Source organism: Onychomys torridus, chromosome 23, assembly GCF_903995425.1.
Source record: "Onychomys torridus chromosome 23, mOncTor1.1, whole genome shotgun sequence".
NCBI lineage: Eukaryota > Metazoa > Chordata > Mammalia > Rodentia > Cricetidae > Onychomys > Onychomys torridus.
In genome coordinates this window covers 44,768,017-44,787,006 of record NC_050465.1, presented here as the reverse complement: position 1 = coordinate 44,787,006, position 18,990 = coordinate 44,768,017, and the positions used below count along the sequence as shown (strand labels likewise).

The window sequence follows — 18,990 nt, the reverse complement described above, 5'->3', positions numbered from 1 at the left end:
GTGTTTTCTTAAGGGGACTGGTGTTCCAGTGATATGATTACTGTCCAGGGAAATATTTTTGAACTATATGACTTTTATTCAAAAGGCCCCCAAATAATTTTTTTTATGTGAAATAAGGTCAATTCAGTGTCAGCTTCAAGAATCAGATAAAGCTAACAAGTAATTGATTATTAAAGGGATTTTTGCATACTGTGTATTATGGTTTTCAAAATTTATTAAAATGACCTATACTTTCTACCTTTCCTATTTTTCAAGCAGTTACCATAAATCAGTGAAAGGAATTATTTGTTTTAAATATATTTTCATGAGATGGGAAACTATACTTGTTTCTTTTAATTTGGCATATTAATTTTTAAAGCATTTTATAATGTATTAATCATTAAAGACTGTTGGCGAATTCACAGTTGACTGGCCCCAGTACAAACTATGTCAGCCTGTAGGACAGTGTTCTGACTGGAAGAGACAGTTGGACTCACAGGGTCGTTTGTGCTCAATGCTTCAGACTAGAGATGGAAGGGATATAAATGTGCTGATTTAACATGGCACAACTGAAAAACAAAAATCCTGAAATGCATCTGAAAGCCATTTGGACAAGAGAAATAAGTGAAAGACACAAGTTATTTGTTATGTAGCTAGAAAATAGTGACTGTCTGAAAGAAATTGTATGCCAGGAGACAAAAATATATATTAAGAATCCGAGTTCAAAGCTAGCCTGGCCTGCAGAGCAAGTTCCAAGGCAGCTAAGGCTACACAGAGAAACCCTGTCAGGAAAACAAACACAAAACAAATAAACTAACCTGAACCACAAGAAGGGCCAATAAAACACAAAAGTGAGAGGGAACCCTGGGCACAAATGAGATAATCTTAATCCTAAGAACTGAGAACTCGAGAGTCAGCAATCCGGCTGAATAAATGTTTTCAACGCTGTCACATTGGAGCAGCAGAGCAGATGGCAGGTCAAAGGTGGCTCAGACAAGGAAGTCACCAGCACTGGGACAGCACACTGGGAGAAGTGGGCTGTCTTTAGTAAATGGTAAGGGTGGAGGATTACAAATGAGAAAATGGGGTTCAGGACATGAGAACTGAAATCAGGAATTTGGAGATTTCTACTAACTTTTGTATCTCCCCCCTGCAAAAATGTAAAACATAATCAGATAATGGATATCAAGGATTCTGAGAATGTGAAAACATGAGAACAATTTGCTTGCAAACTGGCAGGAAACAATGTTTAGGGAAAATTCCCCCGTAATGACAGAAAGTGCTTTTCTGAAAGACACAGAGCCTGTTTCAGAGATCATTAGTGACAAGAAGCAAAGGAGTGTGACAGTGACTTCCAGGTTGTCACTAGAGGCATGCTTGGCTACAGCATGAATACTAGATGCTCTTCCAGTTGAAGGGCACGTGAAGCCAGTAAAAGGAGAAATCATGAAACCAGGATCAGCAAAGAAAGTTAGCAGAAGAAAGAGGGTCAATCTTAGTCTGCCCGACAGTCTCCAGTCTGGCAGCAAGCCCTTCTTCCAGGGGATCGGGCATGCTGGTTGACTGAGCTTTCCACACAGTGTTTTAGGTCATGGGAAGAGGAACCGTTTTTTACATAAAGCTGCCAAGCTTTGCTGGGAAACAATAAAAGATACTATAGGTTCAAAACTATGACTTTTTCTGAAGTTATTATAAATAGGAAATGAAATTTAATTTGTGATGGTCAGAAAATCAGAGTTCCTACACTATATCACCTTGCCCATCTACTTACTTAAAAATTCCATGTAAGTTTGGTTCTATAAATTTTCTGATAAAAAGTATTTCTTAAATAAATGAATAGGGAACATGAACATACGTAGAAAAATAAAATGGAAAGACTAATATTTGCTTCCTTTTGTTTTGTTCTACGCTCTCTTATGAACTTCCAAAATCAGAACCAACATGCTTGTTGAAATGCCTGGAAGGAGACACTTAGTGTTTGGAGGTTAAAAGACAACGGCATTTCAGAAAAGGGTTTGGGAAGTCCTTCTTGGAGCCTCTGCACAGTGCCTATGCATTCCCTCCGAGGAGAAAGCAAGAGACTATTCATATCATCGAAGAACAGGGGAAATGTTTCAACAGTGGAAGATGTGTACCCTGCTAGAAGAGAGCTGGTAAGAAAGCTTCTCTGTGGTCTAAAGACTATTGCACATTCAAATAAAATACAAGAGAAAAGAATGTCCAACAGATAATATGTTCAAAAACACACTGACATATAAACTAGCTTGTGCCCAGAAACAAAACATGGATACCAGACACCACTGCAGTCAAACCTGTCTTCATTTGCTTCGGTTTTAATGACCTTTAGAAAATGGTCCAAACTGATTATCAGCAATACATTGTTTTTGCTTTTTTCTTAAAAAAATATTTTGAGACCACTTTTGATATGCACACATATAATGTGGTCATAACAGACAAATATAACTTTAGCAAGACTAAACAAAAGTGCAAAACTTAAAAAACAAAATTAAAAAATATGGAAGCATAAGCTAAAATTTCTGCATAGCTGAACCTATTTCAAGCAAGTCCTGTTGCATGGGTGGGAGGGTGCTGACAGGGTAAAGCAGTTTGTTTTTAAATGTCTTCTGCACGTTTAAATGATGCAAAAAAAATAAATTCACTCCATAGGCTTGAAAGCCCTCACAGACAATGCATCCCCATATCTTTAGACACCATGGTTGTGGCGGTGCCCCCCTCCGCGAGGTACACGGCAGTGCTAGATTTAGAGTGCATGACCCTGTCACTGCTGCTGTTGACCTCACAGTCCAGGGGTTCAGTGGAGATGACCCAGGTGGAGGGGCGCCACCGCTTAAGAGAGTATGGAGTTTTCACACGTTTCTTGATCTTCTCACCAGATCCTGATTTGCCGTCTTGCGTTGACTCACCTACTGAAAATAAAAGTACAAGAAATGAGCTCTACGGAAGGACAATATTCAGAAGTAAAGGGGCTGGCTGGAAATACTCTGCAGCTGATAGAGTGCTTGTCTGGCACACACAAGGCCCTGAGCTCACCCCCGGCACCATACAAACCCCGGCAGTGGTGAGTGGAAGCAGGGGTGTCAGAAGCTCAAGGCCATCGACTCCACAGCTGCCACACAGGCCAGCCTGAGCTACATAAGACTCCAACCAAACCGAACCAAAATGGATGGAAAAATAAAGAGGCTGAATTTCACCAACAGATCCAACCAGAGTCTGTAGAACCAAATGATAGATATTTCCTGAAATATGTGATGCTTGGCAATGTTTTTCTAAGCAAAATTCAACCAACTCATTTTTGAGACTTAATTTAAAAAATAACTAAAACTCACAGGGACTGGGAAAATTAAAATATTCCTTTTTTCTTTTTTTCTTTTTTTTTTTTGGTTTTTCAAGACAGGGTTTCTCTGTGTAGCTTTGTGCCTGTCCTGGATCTTACTATGTAGACTGGCCTCGAACTCACAAAAATCCGCCTGGCTCTGCCTCCCGAGTGCTGGGGTTAAAGACGTGTGCCACTACCACTTAGCTTCTCAAAATTATTCTTTTTATTTTTTTTTATTTTAAAACAGGGTTTCTCTGTGTAGCCTTCACTGTCCTGGAGCTCACTCTGCAGCCCAGGCTGGCCTCATCAAACTCAGATCCGCCTGCCTCTGCCTCCTCAGTGCTGGGATTAAAGGCGTGTGACACCACCGCCTGGCTTAGACTTTCTTTCCTTTGTGGTGCTGAAAATGAAAACCTGGGCCTTCTGAACAGTAGGCACGTGTTCTACCTCTGAGTTACATGTCCAGCAAAGGGCTAGATTTACTGTTTTGAGACCTTCTTTCAGCCCATTCTGTAGCTTAAGAAAGCATAAGACATGACTTTTTCTTTCATAAATGCAAACAAAAAGAGAAATCATTTTCTGTACTAATGACTGAGGAGATTCTGAAGGTGAGCTCTCCGGTCTTGGGCTGGAATCCCAGTAGGGCAGGGACCAAGCAGCAGCCTTTCTGTCTAGGTTCCCCACACCACAATGCTCTGCTGTATATGAGACTCAACACCAAGATGACATGAAGGAACTGAGAACAACTTCAGTTTTCTGCAACTTCTCTTGACTTGTATGACTTACTAAGAACTGGGTATGGTGGCACATGCCTTTAATCCCAGCATGCTGTGAGTTTAAGACTAGCCCGGTCTATATAGCAAGTTCTAGGGCTACATATAGAGACCTTGTCTGAAATAAACACACATAAAATACAAATATAGACTTACTAAGTTAAAACTAAATGTAGATTAACATATTACTATGTACAGCAAATGTTTCAGAAGTAAAAGTGGCATAATGTAGCCACTTGATGCTCCGACACTAATAAATATTGTTTACTCTCAGCTCTCATAACATAACAAGCATGTGAACTACATCATAAAGAAGCCATCAAGCAAAACACAGATTAAGTTGGTAATTCTTCTGACTATCATGATAGCAGATTTTTAATTTATCAATGACCCAAAGGAAAAGAAAGAAGAAAGAAAAGAAAAGCCCCTTTTCCCCACTTTACAATAATCCAATTTCTGCCCAGGCCCAGGCACTCTGTCTCTGGAAGTGATAAATGAAGGTAAAGGACACGCCGAGGCCCTTCCACTTACTCTGTATACTGCCACCATCCAGGATATTTGTGGCTGAAAGATCCAGAGAATTGGGCCTCTGTGCTCTTCTGGGCTTTGATGGCCCAGGATCTGGAGCTGTGCTTGTAACACCCTGTGTACGTACATCTTGTTCTGAACACGGATTGCTGTTGTTGTTGTTATTGGAATTAGTTCGGCCACCCTCTAGTGGCCGTTCCCTCCTGTCTACTAAGCGATCCAGAACCCCCTCGTCATGACCAGCTTGCTGCTCCCGTCTCAGCAACGGTTCATGCTCATCAGGACTGGAGTTGATGTTCAGCCGGGTCTCCTCACCGACAAACTGATTCTGCAGCATTTCCTGAGCCCTGTGTGCCACGATGGTGGCTGCCTGGCCAGATGGCACTGCCCCGTTGGCATACTGGGTTGTGGCAGCGTGGGAATTAACACCGTGGCTTCTCCCTGCCACACCATTCATAGTGACCGTCACCACGTGAGGTTCTACTGCACTGACTGTATTCATCTTGGCAACTCCAGTTTCCACTTGTTTCAAGTTTGATTTGTGCTTGCTGCCAAATTTTAGCCGGGGTTCTTTTGTTGAATTTTTGGTGTTCAAAGGCAAACTAGTAGGTCTCTTAGGAAGGTTCTGTTGCTTCGGGAGAGGATAGATCTGAGCAGGCGGAACATCAGGTATTAAACATGCTTGGCCATTTGCAGCCTGTGTGAAGTCCTGCTGTCCAGTCACTTCCACGGCAAGCTTTATGAGTGGATAAAGCAGGCTGGAGCTCGTACTGCTCAATGGGTCTGGCCCGCTGAACTGCTTAAGAGAATGCTCCATGAGGTTCTCGTCAGAGCTTTCCTTGAGGTTCTTATCAACTTCTTTTGGGTCCAGCTTATTGGTCTCCAAGTCTTCTTCTGTCAGCTGTAAGCAGACAGGGGTTGGCCCAAGGGACTGTGCGACATTTGTGGCATGCAGACTTGTTTCGTCTGGGTATGGCATCTCGGATATGGTGGTCATGCCGGTACTCGGCGTGAGGCCAGTGGTGTTTGTGGTGGTTGTGTTTGTGGACAGGCTGGTGACGCTTGTCTCAGGGCTGGGGATTCGAGCTTGTGCTTGCTGCCGCTCGTAATTAATGGAGTTCCGATTCTTTTCTCCTACGGTCAAAGGCGTGCTGGACATCGAGTGCTCAGAGGAAATATTCTTCACAATGCTGTCAGTGTGATGGATGGAGTCTTCAATGTATGAGGAAGAAGAATAATCTGGATAAGGCCCCATTTTTGGCACACGCCTATTGTGTGACAGGTTGCTTGAAGAAAGAAAAAAAAAAGACATGACATAGAGAACACAAACCATGGCAAACTGTCTACTCCAAGTGAACACCACAGACTTCAAAGTGCCACTGCTCTTTATGTTACACTTTGCATTCTTTTATTGCACTTATTTATTTAGTACATATGGGTGTGTGTGGAGGTCAGAGGTCAACCTGTGGGAGTCGGTTCTCTCCCAACATGCAGGCTTAGTAACAAGCACCTCACCCACGAGCCCTATTTCACTCTTTTGTTTTTTAGTTTTTTGTTTTTTGGCTTTCCAAGACAGGGTTTCTCTGTGTAGCTTTTGAGCCTGTCCTGGAACTTGTTCTGTAGACCAGGCTGACCTTGAACTCACAGAGATCCACCTGCCTCTGCCTCCCGAGTGCTGGGATTACAGGCGTGCGCCACCACCGCCCGGCCCCTATTTCACTCTTAACTCATATTTAAGAGGTTATTTCAAAATCCTAGTAAGTGTTAATGGCTTGCTGAATACAAACTTTATGAGATTTTTACATGAAATCTATAAGATTAAGTGAAAAATCTATGTGGTTCCAGATAGAATCTTTACGGATGCTCATTATTTTGGCTGACAAGAGTTAATTTAGGGGCTGGAGGGATGACTCCGTGGTTAAGAGGCTCAGGTGCTCTTTGATTCCCAGCACCTACATGACAGCTCACAAATGCCCATAATTCTAGTCCCTGGAGACCCAGTGCCATCTTTTGGCCTTGGCAGGCACTGCAGGAACATGGAGCACACATGTTCAGGCGCACATATACATAAAATAAAAATAAAATCTCAAACTGGGTGATGGTGGCACATGTCTTTAATCCCAGCACTCGGGAGGCAGAGGCAGGCAGATCTCTGTGAGTTTGAGGCCAGCCTGGTCTACCAAGTGAGTTCCAGGACAGCCAGAGCTACACAGAGAAACCCTGTCTTAAATAAACAAAACAAACAAAAACCACCTCAAAAAATACATAAAAGAGTTAATTCTAAAAAAAATCTCTCCAGGCTGGAGAGATGGCTCAGCAGTTAAGAGCACTGGCTGTTCTTCCAGAGGTCCTGATTTCAATGCCCAGCAAGCACATGGTGGCTCACAACTATCTGTAATGAGATCTGGTGCCCTCTTCTGGCCTGCAGGCATACATACACAACACTGTATATATAAAGAAATCTTTTTAAAAAAATCTCTCCAATAATTTTATTATATCAACAAATACACTTTTATGAATATTTATATTCATAAAATATAATACATATACTTACACAAGTAACACTGTTTTGTAACTATAGGAACCATGGGGTATATTTATTTTTATTCCTATAACCGTAGGTCCAATAGTACATGCACAACAAATATGTTATAAACATGTTCAAATAACCAAGTGACAAAAAGAACATAGAATGTGTTCATTTTCCAAAGCATCTCCATTTAAGAGACACAGGCTAACATCAGAACAACCTCCCTGGGGTGGTCACTGTCAGTGTAAGCTGTAGAACTAGGATATGAGGCTGAAGAAAGCACTCAGATAAAGGAACAGAGAGCTGAATGCCAACAGGTAGTCAGGAGAAAGACTAGGCGGGCCTGGCAGGAAAGAGAGAGAGGAAGAGAGATCTAGGGAAGAGAGAGGATTGGGAAAAGGAGGAGAGGAGGACTCCAGGGGCCAGTCACTCAGCCACCCAGCCAGCCACAGACTCAGAAGGAGAGAAATATATAGAGAATAAAGAATGGTAAAAGCCCAGAGGCAAAACACTGTTGAAGAGAACAGGATAACTTAAGAAAAACTGGCTAGAAATAAGCCAAGCTAAGGCTGGGCATTCCCTAAGTAAGAATAAGGCTCTATGTATTTACTTGGGAGCTGGGTGGCAGGCCCTCCAAGAGTAAAAAACCAACCATAATTGAGGACTGCTCTTCAGTCACTGAGGACAACGGGCACCTTCCCTCCTGAAATCTCATTACAGAAAACATTAGGGACAGCCTTCCTGAAGTGATCAAGGCACTGGGAACTTTAACAGATGAAGTATCCCAGCAGGGAGTCAGCTGAAGGAAAAGAGGTGTTATAAGGGAATGACGGAGGGAATCTAAGGAGCTGTGGAGAGGCTAAGGCACAGTCAGCCTACGGAGACTATGGAGACTACTGTGTGAACTCTCTTTAAGAGAAGTTGGGAGAGACTGGAGGGCAGAAGAGCCATCCCAAGTAGAAGTGAGTAACATAAGGGGGAAAACCGAAGAGAGACACAGGGTTTCTTTTTATCAGCCAAGAAAAATCCAGAAGTATTTCAAGATGGAGCTTCAGCTGACTCTGTATGTGTGCACCGTGTTCATGTGTGGTGACGGTAGAGGTGAGAAGAGGGAGTCACAGATGGTTAGGAACCCCCATGTGGGTGGGTGCGAGGAACTGAATCAGGGCCTTCGGAAGGAGCACCGCGGCTCTAGCTGAGCCATCTCTCTGGTCCCTAAATCTGACTCCTGACAGATGTTTAAAACACATGTTTTACAGATTACGGGGTAGCAGAAGTACAGAAGGAAGTTGGAAGCGAAGACTTTTTTAGTACTTGTCAACTGAGATGTCTGTTTAGGACAGCCAGTCTCTTCGGACTTGCTTGATTGGTGATATGCAAGTTTACAGCTGAGGCCATGCCGCCTGCTTATAAACAGTGCAAAAGCACACACTACAAATAGTTCTTATAAAGGGGAACAGAAAATAGAGGGGGGTTAAGAATGAAGTATGCTTTTATCTTTATGACCCCTGGTAATATTTTTCCTGGATATTTCTGAAAATTTTAAATATATATTAGATAAAATACTAAAGTTATTTTTACTCCCAAACACAGAACCAAGAAATATAGTTTATCTATTTACAAGCACCAAATTATAGGGATGTTTTAGCTTTTCAACTTTTGAGACAGGGTTTTAATCTGCAGCCCAGACTGGCCTGGAACTTCTCATATAGTCTAAGTTGCCCTTGAACTTTTGGCAATTCTCCTGCCTCAGCCTCCAAGCTCTGAGATGACAGGCATAAACTACCATGCCTGGCTTAAGTCTTTTTTTTTTTTTTTATTTTTTGAATAAATGTATAATGTTCTGCCTGCATGTCTTCTTGCACAACCAGAAGAGGGCGCCAGATCTCATTACAGATGGTTGTGAGCCACCATGTGGTTGCTGGGAATAGAACTCAGGACCTCTGGAAGAACAGCCAGTGCTCTTAACCTCTGAGCCATCTCTCCAGCCCCATTAATAATAATAATAATAATAATAATAATAATAATAATAATAATAATAATAATAATTCTTTTGAATGCTTATTTTTATTTTATGTGTTATGGGCATTTTGTCTGCATACCACATATGTGCCTGCCAGAAGAGAGCATTAAAGCCCCTGGAACTGGGGTTTTAGATGGTTGTGAGCTATCACATGGATGCTGGGAATTGAACCTGGGTCCTCTGGAAGAGCAGTTGGTGATTGAGCTCTCTTCAGCCCTAAAAAGCCTTTTTATTTAGGATCTAAAATTAGAGTTCTAACAAAGGAAACGTCTCATGAATTGGTATTCACAGTGGAGTAGAAAGAAGTATTATTACTGTATTCTTTAAGAAAGAGTATTGGGGGGGTTGGGGATTTAGCTCAATGGTAGAGTGCTTGCCCAGCAAGCGCAAGGTCCTGGGTTCGGCCCTCAGCTCTGGGGGAAAAAAAAAAAGAGAGAGTATTGGGGGCTGGAGAGATGGCTCAGAGGTTAAGAGCACTGACTGTTCTTCCAGAGGTCCTGAGTTCAATTCCCAGCAACCACATGGTGGCTCACAACCATCTACAATGAGAGATCTGGTGCCCTCTTCTGACCTGCAGTCTGAAAGTCTGGTGTCCAGTGAAACAGGAGCAGATATGTGGGCAAAGTCACAGTTCTACGTGATTTAAGAAATAAAAGAAAGGCCGGCGGTGGTGGCACACACCTGTAATCCCAGCACTTGGGAGGCAGAGGCAGGTGGATCTCTGTGAGTTCGAGGCCAGCCTGGTCTACAGATCGAGATCCAGGACAGTCTCCAAAGCTACAGAGAAACCCTGTCTCGAGAAAACAAAACAAAACAAACAAACAAACAAACAAAAAAGAAAGAAAGAAAAAACACTAATAAAAACAAAAGACATACCACATAATGTATGTAGAAGTAGTTATAAACTTTTTACAACTATGAAAATGATCTATCTTTAACATTAAAGGTAAATCACACTCATTTCTACCCCCACTTCCCCTTTTGGATTTCTGAGACAGGGTTTCTCTGTGTAGCCCTGGCTGTCCAGGAACTTGCTCTGTAGACCAGGCTGGCCTCGAACTCAGAGCTCTGAGTGCTAAAGGCGAGTGCCATCACGACCAGCTAATAAAGAGTCATTTAAAACTGTATCTTTAGATATAAAATTACAGATTCTGTCTTGTATTCATACCAAATACATATTTTCAGTACAAGAATGGAAACAGAGGGCCTAGAGAAAAGGCTTAATGCTAAGAGTATGCATTCTTCTTGTAGAGGACCTGAATTCAGTTCACAGCACTACAGCTCACAACCATCTAAAATCCTAGCTCCAGAGGGATCTCATGCCCCCAGACACCTTTACTAATGTGCACATCCCTGCACTCACCTCCATATACACATAATTAAAAATAACAGAAATAAGTATTTTTTAAAAGACTTGGAATATTGAAAGAAAAATGGTAGCCTTGTACTATATGAGCTATCGCATTATTAGGCTTATTTACTAGTGTTGATTTCCTGTCCTGTCCTTGGTCTCAGTTACCAACAGCATGTGAGAGCTGCCAACCCCAGGGTCTTACCGTTCATTCTGCATGGCAGTAGACATCGGGTTGACCGTTGGGCTCACAGACTTGTTTCTCTCCCATATCATCATCAGTTCAGCCATTCTCTCCTCAGCACACTGTGCAGTGAGCCGAGCCTCTGCATCCTGGTCCCAACAGTCTTCAATTGTTTCCTTGAGTGATCTCACTGCCTATAACACAAAACAGACACCAGACAGCATGCTGTTTGCCACTGTATTTAGGATTTTAATTTAAAAGGTCAAAGAAAATCAAGTTATGCGTGTGTGTGTGTGTGTGTGTGTGTGTGTGTGTGTGTGTGTGATATATTTTTTTTTTAAGACAGGGTTTCTCCGTGTAACCCTGGCTGTCCTGGAACTCCCTATATAATCCAGGTTGGCCTCGAACTCAGACATCTATCTGCCCTTCAGTGCTTGGATTAAAGGCAGCCACATGACAGGCTCCAAACTAACATTTTAAAAAATATACTAAAGTTTTTTTCTAAAGAAGTGAAAAATGAGGGCCCTCAAAGCTCAGGAATAAGTAAACAAGGAGCTTCAATTTAGCTCCTTGAAGAATTACTCAAAGGACTAAGCAACTATGGTAGCCGAGTGTGTTGTTGCTCCAAGGCCTGGGGTCCACGACTGCTGATTCACAGCGCACTTCAAAAGCCAGTTTCCAGGGCCATGTGAGACAGCTCCCAGAGTGGAGTCTCTGGCTGCCCAGGCCTGTCGTCTCGGCTCGGTCACCAGAGCCGGAGTAAAGGTGGAGGGGGAGCGTCCCAGCCGCCCTCTACTCCTCCACAGGCACCACAGAATGTGTGCACCCACATGCACACCATCCACACAAAATCAAGGACATTTGAAACATACTAAAAAATAAGATGCAATTTTGCCATATCTATCTTACACACACACACACACACACACACACACACACACACACACACACCAGGGTTTTTTAAACTTCAAGCTTTTCGTCTGGGTTGGACAGATGGGTTACAGGGCAAAGCACACTGGGGATTATATCCTCAGGTTGCAAACAAAAGCTGACCTGTAATCCCAGCAGCAAACTGGAGGAAAAGACGGGGATCCCTGGAGCAAGATGGCTAGCCAACCTAGCCAAAGCACCAATCCCATGTTAAATGACATAGCCTGCCTCAAATTAGGGTAGAGAGTGACAGAAGATGACACTCAGTGTCAACCTCAGGCTTCCACATATATACCCACAGCCACGCAAACACATTCACACCCATGCAGTGTGCTCCCCTCCCCAACACACATGGAAAAAAAAACCCTTTTGTTTGCTCTGATATTTACTTACTCTACTTCAAAAACATATACAGGTTAAGGGTGGCAAATTTGGCGATGGAAATACAGAATACCAACTTCAATTTGAATTTCAAGTGAATAAGAACATTTCAGTGTGTGTGTGTGTGTGTGTGTGTGTGTGTGTGTGTGTGTGTATTTACCATGTAATATTTACGATGAATATTATCTGAGAAGCCCATTTTAGGCTAAAATTCTTTATTTTTTTATTTATTTTAAGGACTTGGGCCCCCCACGAGCGGCGCCGGGGAGTGGGTCTTCCGTACGCCACATTTCCCGCGCCGCGAAAATTCTTGTTAGCAAAATCTTGGTGATTTCTTTTGTTTGTTTGTTTTTTGAGACAGGGTTTCTCTGTGTAACTTCTATCCTGGATCTCACTTTGTAGACCAGGTTGGCCTCGAACTCACAGAGATCTACCTGGCTCTGCCTCCCCAGTGCTGGGATTAAAGGTGTGAGACATCACCACCTGGCTAATCTTGGTGACTTTTAAGAAGATTTATCTATCTTTATTTTGTGTACATCGGCATCTCTGTGAGGGTGCCAAATGCCCTGGAACTGGAGTTACAGATAGTTGTGAGCTGCCATGTAGGTGCTAGGAATTGAACCAGGTTTATAAATAAAATGTGTATAAAACATCCATTTATTATCTTGTATTGTGTTACATGGTATGTGTATATGTAATGTTATACTTTATTTTATTTATCTATTTATTTAGTTTTGGCTTTTTGAGACAGGGTTTTCTCTGTGTAGCCCTGGCTGTCCTGGAATTCTTTTTGTAGTCTAGGCTAGCCTCAAACTCAGATATCCACCTGCCTCTGACTCTGCTTCTCAAGTGCTGGTTTAAAGATGTGTGTCACTATGCCCGGCTGTTTATTTTATTATTTATTATGTTTATTTATTTATTTGGGTTTTATGGACTTTATTAAGCTAATCTACAGCCCCAAATGTCCAGTTGTTTCAAACAAAAAGAAATTGCAAAGGAAGCCAAATATAGTGTTATATTTGAAATTTTAGCACTTGGGAGGTAGAAGCAGGAGGATCAGGAGTTCAAGATATTCTTGATCCTAGAATGAGTTGTTTGAGACCAAACTGGGATACATGAGATTCTGCCTAAAAATAAATAAAAAGAATTAAAAAAACCCAACCAACCAACCAAACAAACAAAAAAACCCAAGACTGTATTGTCTATTTACAGGAAAATAAAACCTTAAAAGAAATCAAGGGGGGCTGGAGAGATGGCTCAGCAGTTAAGAGCACTGGCTGTTCTTCCAGAGGTCCTGAGTTCAATTCCCAGATGGTGGCTCACAACCATCTCTAGTGGGATCTGATGCCTCTTCTGGTATAAAGTCAACAGAACACACATATACATACATACATACATACATACATACATACATACATACACACACATATATATACATAAATATTAAAAATAAAAGATATCAAGGAAGTACAGACAGAGGCATCAGAAAATTCCAAGTGAGCTACCTTAAACACGCTCAAAGAACTAAGGAAACAGCGGGTGAAGAACTAAATGTACAGAGTCTTTTTTTTTTTTTCACACACGAAATAGGAATTCCCGAAGGGGAGGAGGAAAGGGCAGGAGGAATGCTTGAACAAACTCTGAAACTCCTCAAATTTAGTAAGTGAATCCCAGACCCAAGAAACCTGAGGAACTCTAAGCAGGATAAACCCCACAGCTCCCTGGTAGACAAGTTAAAATGGAAGTACCATCCAAAACTGCACAGAGATCCTGACAATGAGAAGCTAACCAGACTCCCCGACAAGATCAACCACCAGTACTCAAGGGAACCAGCAAGCACAGGAATGGCATGTTTAAAGTGCAGAAACAGGAAACAACTGTTAAGAAGAATTACATATCAAATAAAGGTATTCCTCAATAATGAAGAAATTCAGAAAGTCCCAGATAGATCAAATCTCGAAATAAGACGCACACACTGTGCTGCCGCTGTGGCTCTAAGGCCTACCACCTTCAGAAGTCAACCTGTGGCAAGTGTGGCTACCCGGCCAATAGCAAGAGAAAGTATAACTGGAGAGCCAAGGCTAAGAGACGAAACACTACCGGGACTGGGCGGATGAGGCACTTGAAAATTGTCTATGAGGCTGGAGAGATGGCTCAGAGGTTAAGAGCCCTGGCTGCTCTTCCAGAGGTCCTGAGTTCAATTCCCAGCACCCACATGATGGCTCACAACCATCTGTAATGTGATCTGGTACCCTCTTCTGGTGTGCAGGCAGAACACTGTGTACATAATAAAGAAATAAACCTTAAAAAAAAAAAAGAAAGAAAAAAGAAAATTGTCTGTGGAAGATTCAGACATGGATTCCATGAAGGGACAACACCTAAACCCAAGAGGGCAGCTGTTGCAGCATCCAGTTCATCTTGAGGAATTTCAGTCATAAAATAAATGGTCTGGTGTCAAAAGCAAAAGAAAAAAAAAGGGGGGGTCAATAAGCTTGTTTTGGTTTAGTTTGGTTTGGTTTGGTTTATTTCAAGATGGAGTCTCACTATGTAGCTCTGGCTGTTCTGGAACTCACTCTGTAGACCAGGCTGGCCTCCCACTCACAGAACCTCCTTCCTCTCTCCACTGAGTGCTGGGATTAAAAGCATGCTCCACTATGCCCACCTAAACTGCATTTAAAAAAAAAAATAGCTCTTCCTTTTTTAAAGAATTAGTAAACCTTTAGTCATTTTAATAAACTATATACTTCCTCCCTAACTCTTGTACTGTATTGCTATTGAAGAGGAAACCGGGTTGTTTTTTTGTGTGTGTGTGTTTGTTTTTTGATTGTTTGGGTTGTTTTTGTTTTTGTTTTTGTTTTTTTTGCTATACCACATCAAGTTTAAATGGATTTGTTGGAAGTAAACCAAGTATTAAAAATTCCTTACCTAGAAATTCATCTAAATGAGTAGTAGTAACAAGTTTTCAGGTCAATCTGAGTATGTTATATATCCCACAATGGTAGGGTTGCCAACTAATACTTCAAAATTGTTGTAGTGAAATGAAACAATTTAAGGAAGATGAAAAGTTGAAGTTGCAATTTATTATTCTAAATTTTCAGATTTAATAGACATTTTTCATGAGGTTGGCAGCTCTGGGAAATCCTGGTAGAATACAATTCATCCTCTAACCTGTTACCAGGGCCTCTTAAGGAACTGCCCAAGCTTGCAGGGCAAAAACTGCAATTTGGAGGCAATCGCGTATATGAACTTAACAAGCTCTTAATAGCCATGTGCTTAAAAATTCCAGTGTCATTTGAGACATGAGCTAGCTCTGAGATTAATCTATTAACAAAGATGACCAATAAGATGAAGTTCAAACCATCTGAATGGAAATACACAAGGTCTCTCTAGTTTTTCTCTGATAGGACACAATAAAAATATTCTATTCTACTGAGGCGATCTGTAACTAGGATGGGAAAACACATAGTAAAATTATTTAAATTACAAAATTTCTTCATGTTTGTTCTTTAATTATAGTTAAGAAAATTAATTTGAACTAAGTATAAAGATGTACTAAATACCTTCAGAAGTAATCATCATTACTACCTTAAGAAGAGACCACTGAGGAAATATAAAGCAATCTAGAAATGCAAGACCGTGACCTGAGGACCCATCCTGCCATCCCAGGAAATTAAATATAAAATGAACAAAGAACTGATTCGACAATGTTTGCGAGAACTTAACGCCTGGCTCAAAAGGTAGGTGAGCAAATGCTGAGCCGGGAGGATGGCGGCGGAAGCTAGAGAGAAGCTGGAGAGACAGACAGCCCGGCTGGCAGATGCCAGCAGACACGAGACCTCCAGTCAGTCAGATCACAGCACCACGCAAACAGCATGGCTGCACACACACACTTCAGAGGTGAAGGCAGGAGTTCAAAGTTACCCTCAGCTATGCAGTTAGTATGGCCTCATGCAGCCCTGCTTCCCAAACAAAAAACAGATGGGGACTACAAGAAAGAAAATCAGACTTGAAATATCAGGTGGTTCAACATTAGTTTAGTGAGAATTCAAGGGCAAAGAAATGTAAGGAAAGAAGTAATTTTAAAATAAACACTAGAGAACTCCTGATTGAGCAAAGTTTTGGATTTTCAAACTGAAAAATTTATTCAATATCCAGGGTAAAAAATGTGTGAAAAGATCCATGCAAACATCATATACCCAAGTGAAATTCCAAAATTGCAACAGCAAAATAAGTCTTAACAGCTTACAGAAAAACGAAGCACAGGGCTGGAGAGATGGCTCAGAGGTTAAGAGCACTGACTGCTCTTCCAGAGGTCCTGAGTTCAATTCCCAACAACCATATGGTGGCTCATAACCATCTATAATGAGATCTGGTGCCCTCTTCTGGTGTGCAGGCATATATGCAGGCAGAACACTATACATAATAAATAAATAAATCTTTCAAAAAACAAAGCACAAAACTGGGTGTGGTAATCCCAATGTGGTGGTTTGAAGGAGAATAGCCTCCATGGGCTCTTATGTTTGAATGCTTAGTCCTCCATTAGTGGAACTGTTTGCGAAGGATTAGGAGGTGTGGCCTTGATGGAGGACGTGTCATTGAGGTGGGCTTTGAGGTTTCAAACGCCCACACCAGGCTCAGTCTCACTCTTTCTGCCTATTGCCTATGGATCTGATGTAAGTTTTCGGCTACTGCTCCAGTGCCATGCCTGTCTGTCTGCCACCATGCTTCCTGCCATGATAATCATGGACTCACCCTTTGGAACTTAAGCAAGCCAACAAATAATGTTTTATAAGTTGCCTTGATCATGGTGTCTCTGCACACCAACAGAACAGTAACTAAGACAGCCAACGTGTGAGAGGTGGAGGCATTCAAAGTTGTTCTCAGCTATGTATGAAGTTTAGGGCAGTCTGGGCTTAATGAGATCCTGTCTCAAAAGAACAAAGAAAAGAAAATGATAAAACATAAAACAAAAAGCAATGGAGGGTCTGTGTGAGATGGGTTGGTGGGTAAAAGCACTATTCCTGCCAGCCTGACAACCTGAGTTCTGGTTCAATCCTTGGAACCCATTTAGAAGGACTCGGTGTGATGAACACATGACCCATCCCTTGTAATGTGAGACAGGCCTGCCTAGAAACTCATGGGCAGGTACTCTGGAGTAAGCAGTGTGGCAGAAAGAAAGAGGGACCCTATTTCAACAAGGCAGAAGGTAGAAACAGACTGCCAGGTTGTCCTATGACCTCCAAATGGGCACCACAGCATACACTCACCCGCCCCAACAATGAGCAAGACTGGAGGCCGGAGGGCAGCTTCACAACCTTGAGACTATTACTCTGGCAATTCATCACTCACGTGTGATACTAAGATGGAAAGGTTTTAAACATGCATCGATTTGTAATGTCTAACAGCTAACACACATAGTAATATACATTTCTTAAATGGAACATCATCAAAAGAAGAAAATTATCTATAAGAGAAAGACAAAGATTTAAAAAAATGTTTCTTCTAGGTAGAACCTAGAAAGAACAAAAAAGAAAGATGACAAGGAACCAGGGAATCCACTGGACGGTGCTTTGAAAACAAGCTTTCCCAAATAGCAAGAGCTTAGAGCAAAGAATAAAGTATGTGTGGTTCTTGAGAGTACAAGCGCAGTATTTTGTTGTATAGGAAGTGTTTACATAAATACAACTCTGATGTTACGTTATTTAACTTTTTAGATCAAGTTGGTTATATGGCTACCTCTGTACCACCACCCCCAATCTGTCTTTGGCTGGCCTTGAACGTGTGATTCTTTTGCCTCACCCAGTGGTGGGGTACAGGCATGAATCACCACAGCTAGGCGGCTGCTATTCTTGCTTCAAGAACGTTGAGACTTATGCAGTTCTAGTCAGAAGTCCTCATTTTCTTACCAGGCTGTTTTCTTTCCAGGCTTCTGGGAACTTGGGTCTCTGCTTTTCTCTCGACACAAGAACCTGCATATCCTCAAAAGTGGGGTGGTTGCCAACTTCTGTCTGAAAAGCCATCTGGTGTTCTGGGACAGATTCACCTGTGTATTTACAGAAAGGACGACAGAAGTTCTAATTATCATATAGGACAGACTAGCAGAGGTATTTCTAGTATCAAATAAGCACAGAAATCATATGTATTAAACCCTTTCAAGCATATGTGCGAATTTCTTTATTGTTTTAAAATTCAGTGCTGTATTCTAATAACTTGGGCTCTGTTGCATAGATTATAAAAATAAACAATTAATTTTTGTAAATTTTAAAAGTAGGGATAGAGGGTAAGAATGTATGGATTGTTTTGAATATTCAAATAAAAACAAAATCTTGCCATATTTTATGGAGTTTTTTTCATCCGGGTCATTGTAACTCTTTTATTGTTATGCCAGTGAGATAAGGAAGGCAGACATTACTGTTTTGCTGACAGGAAGATTGAAACACACAAGAGTTAAGTGACTTTTCCAAGGAAGAGATGAAGCCAAGATTAGAACGGAAATGCCCTAATGCCCACCCCTTCCAATCTATCTCGTTATTTTAATACACTAGAGTATTGGTGAGGAGCCAGGATGACTGTAGGTCTTGTCATGCCCTTGGCCAAGACTCCTCCGGGCCAGTGGTTCTCAACATGTGGGTCGTGAGCCCTTTGGCAAACCTCTATTTCAAAAAATATTTATATTATGATTCCTTTTGGGGGGGGTATATTATGATTCCTAACAGAAGCAAAATTATAGTTATAAAGTAGCAACAAAAATAATTTTACGGAGCCAGACAAGGTGGCACATGCCTTTAATCCCAGCACTCAGGAGGCAGAGGCAGGTGGATCTCTGTGAGTTCGAGGCTAGCCTGGGCTACAGGTGAGTTCCAGAGCCTCCCAAGTACTGGGATTAAAGGTGTGCACTGCCAGCTGCCACCGCCTGCTGAATTGAAGTTAATTTTTTTTTTCTCATTTGTTTTTTCCAGACAGGATCTCTCCAT

At 41.8% G+C, this 18,990-nt stretch overlaps 1 protein-coding gene across 1 annotated transcript in view; it reads right to left on the bottom strand.

The window, feature by feature from the left end:
* Nucleotides 1–745: 745 nt before the first annotated feature.
* Nucleotides 746–18,990, bottom strand: part of Bmpr2 (bone morphogenetic protein receptor type 2) — a 92,693-nt gene continuing 74,448 nt past the window's right edge. Inside the window, exons 10-13 of the mRNA XM_036172854.1 lie at nucleotides 17,923–18,059; nucleotides 10,727–10,899; nucleotides 4,621–5,903; nucleotides 746–2,906 (exon numbers count right to left, since the gene is read on the bottom strand). Coding sequence (XP_036028747.1) covers nucleotides 2,659–2,906; nucleotides 4,621–5,903; nucleotides 10,727–10,899; nucleotides 17,923–18,059 — 1,841 coding nt within the window. The 3' untranslated portion in view covers nucleotides 746–2,658. The remainder of the gene's footprint in view (nucleotides 2,907–4,620; nucleotides 5,904–10,726; nucleotides 10,900–17,922; nucleotides 18,060–18,990) is intronic.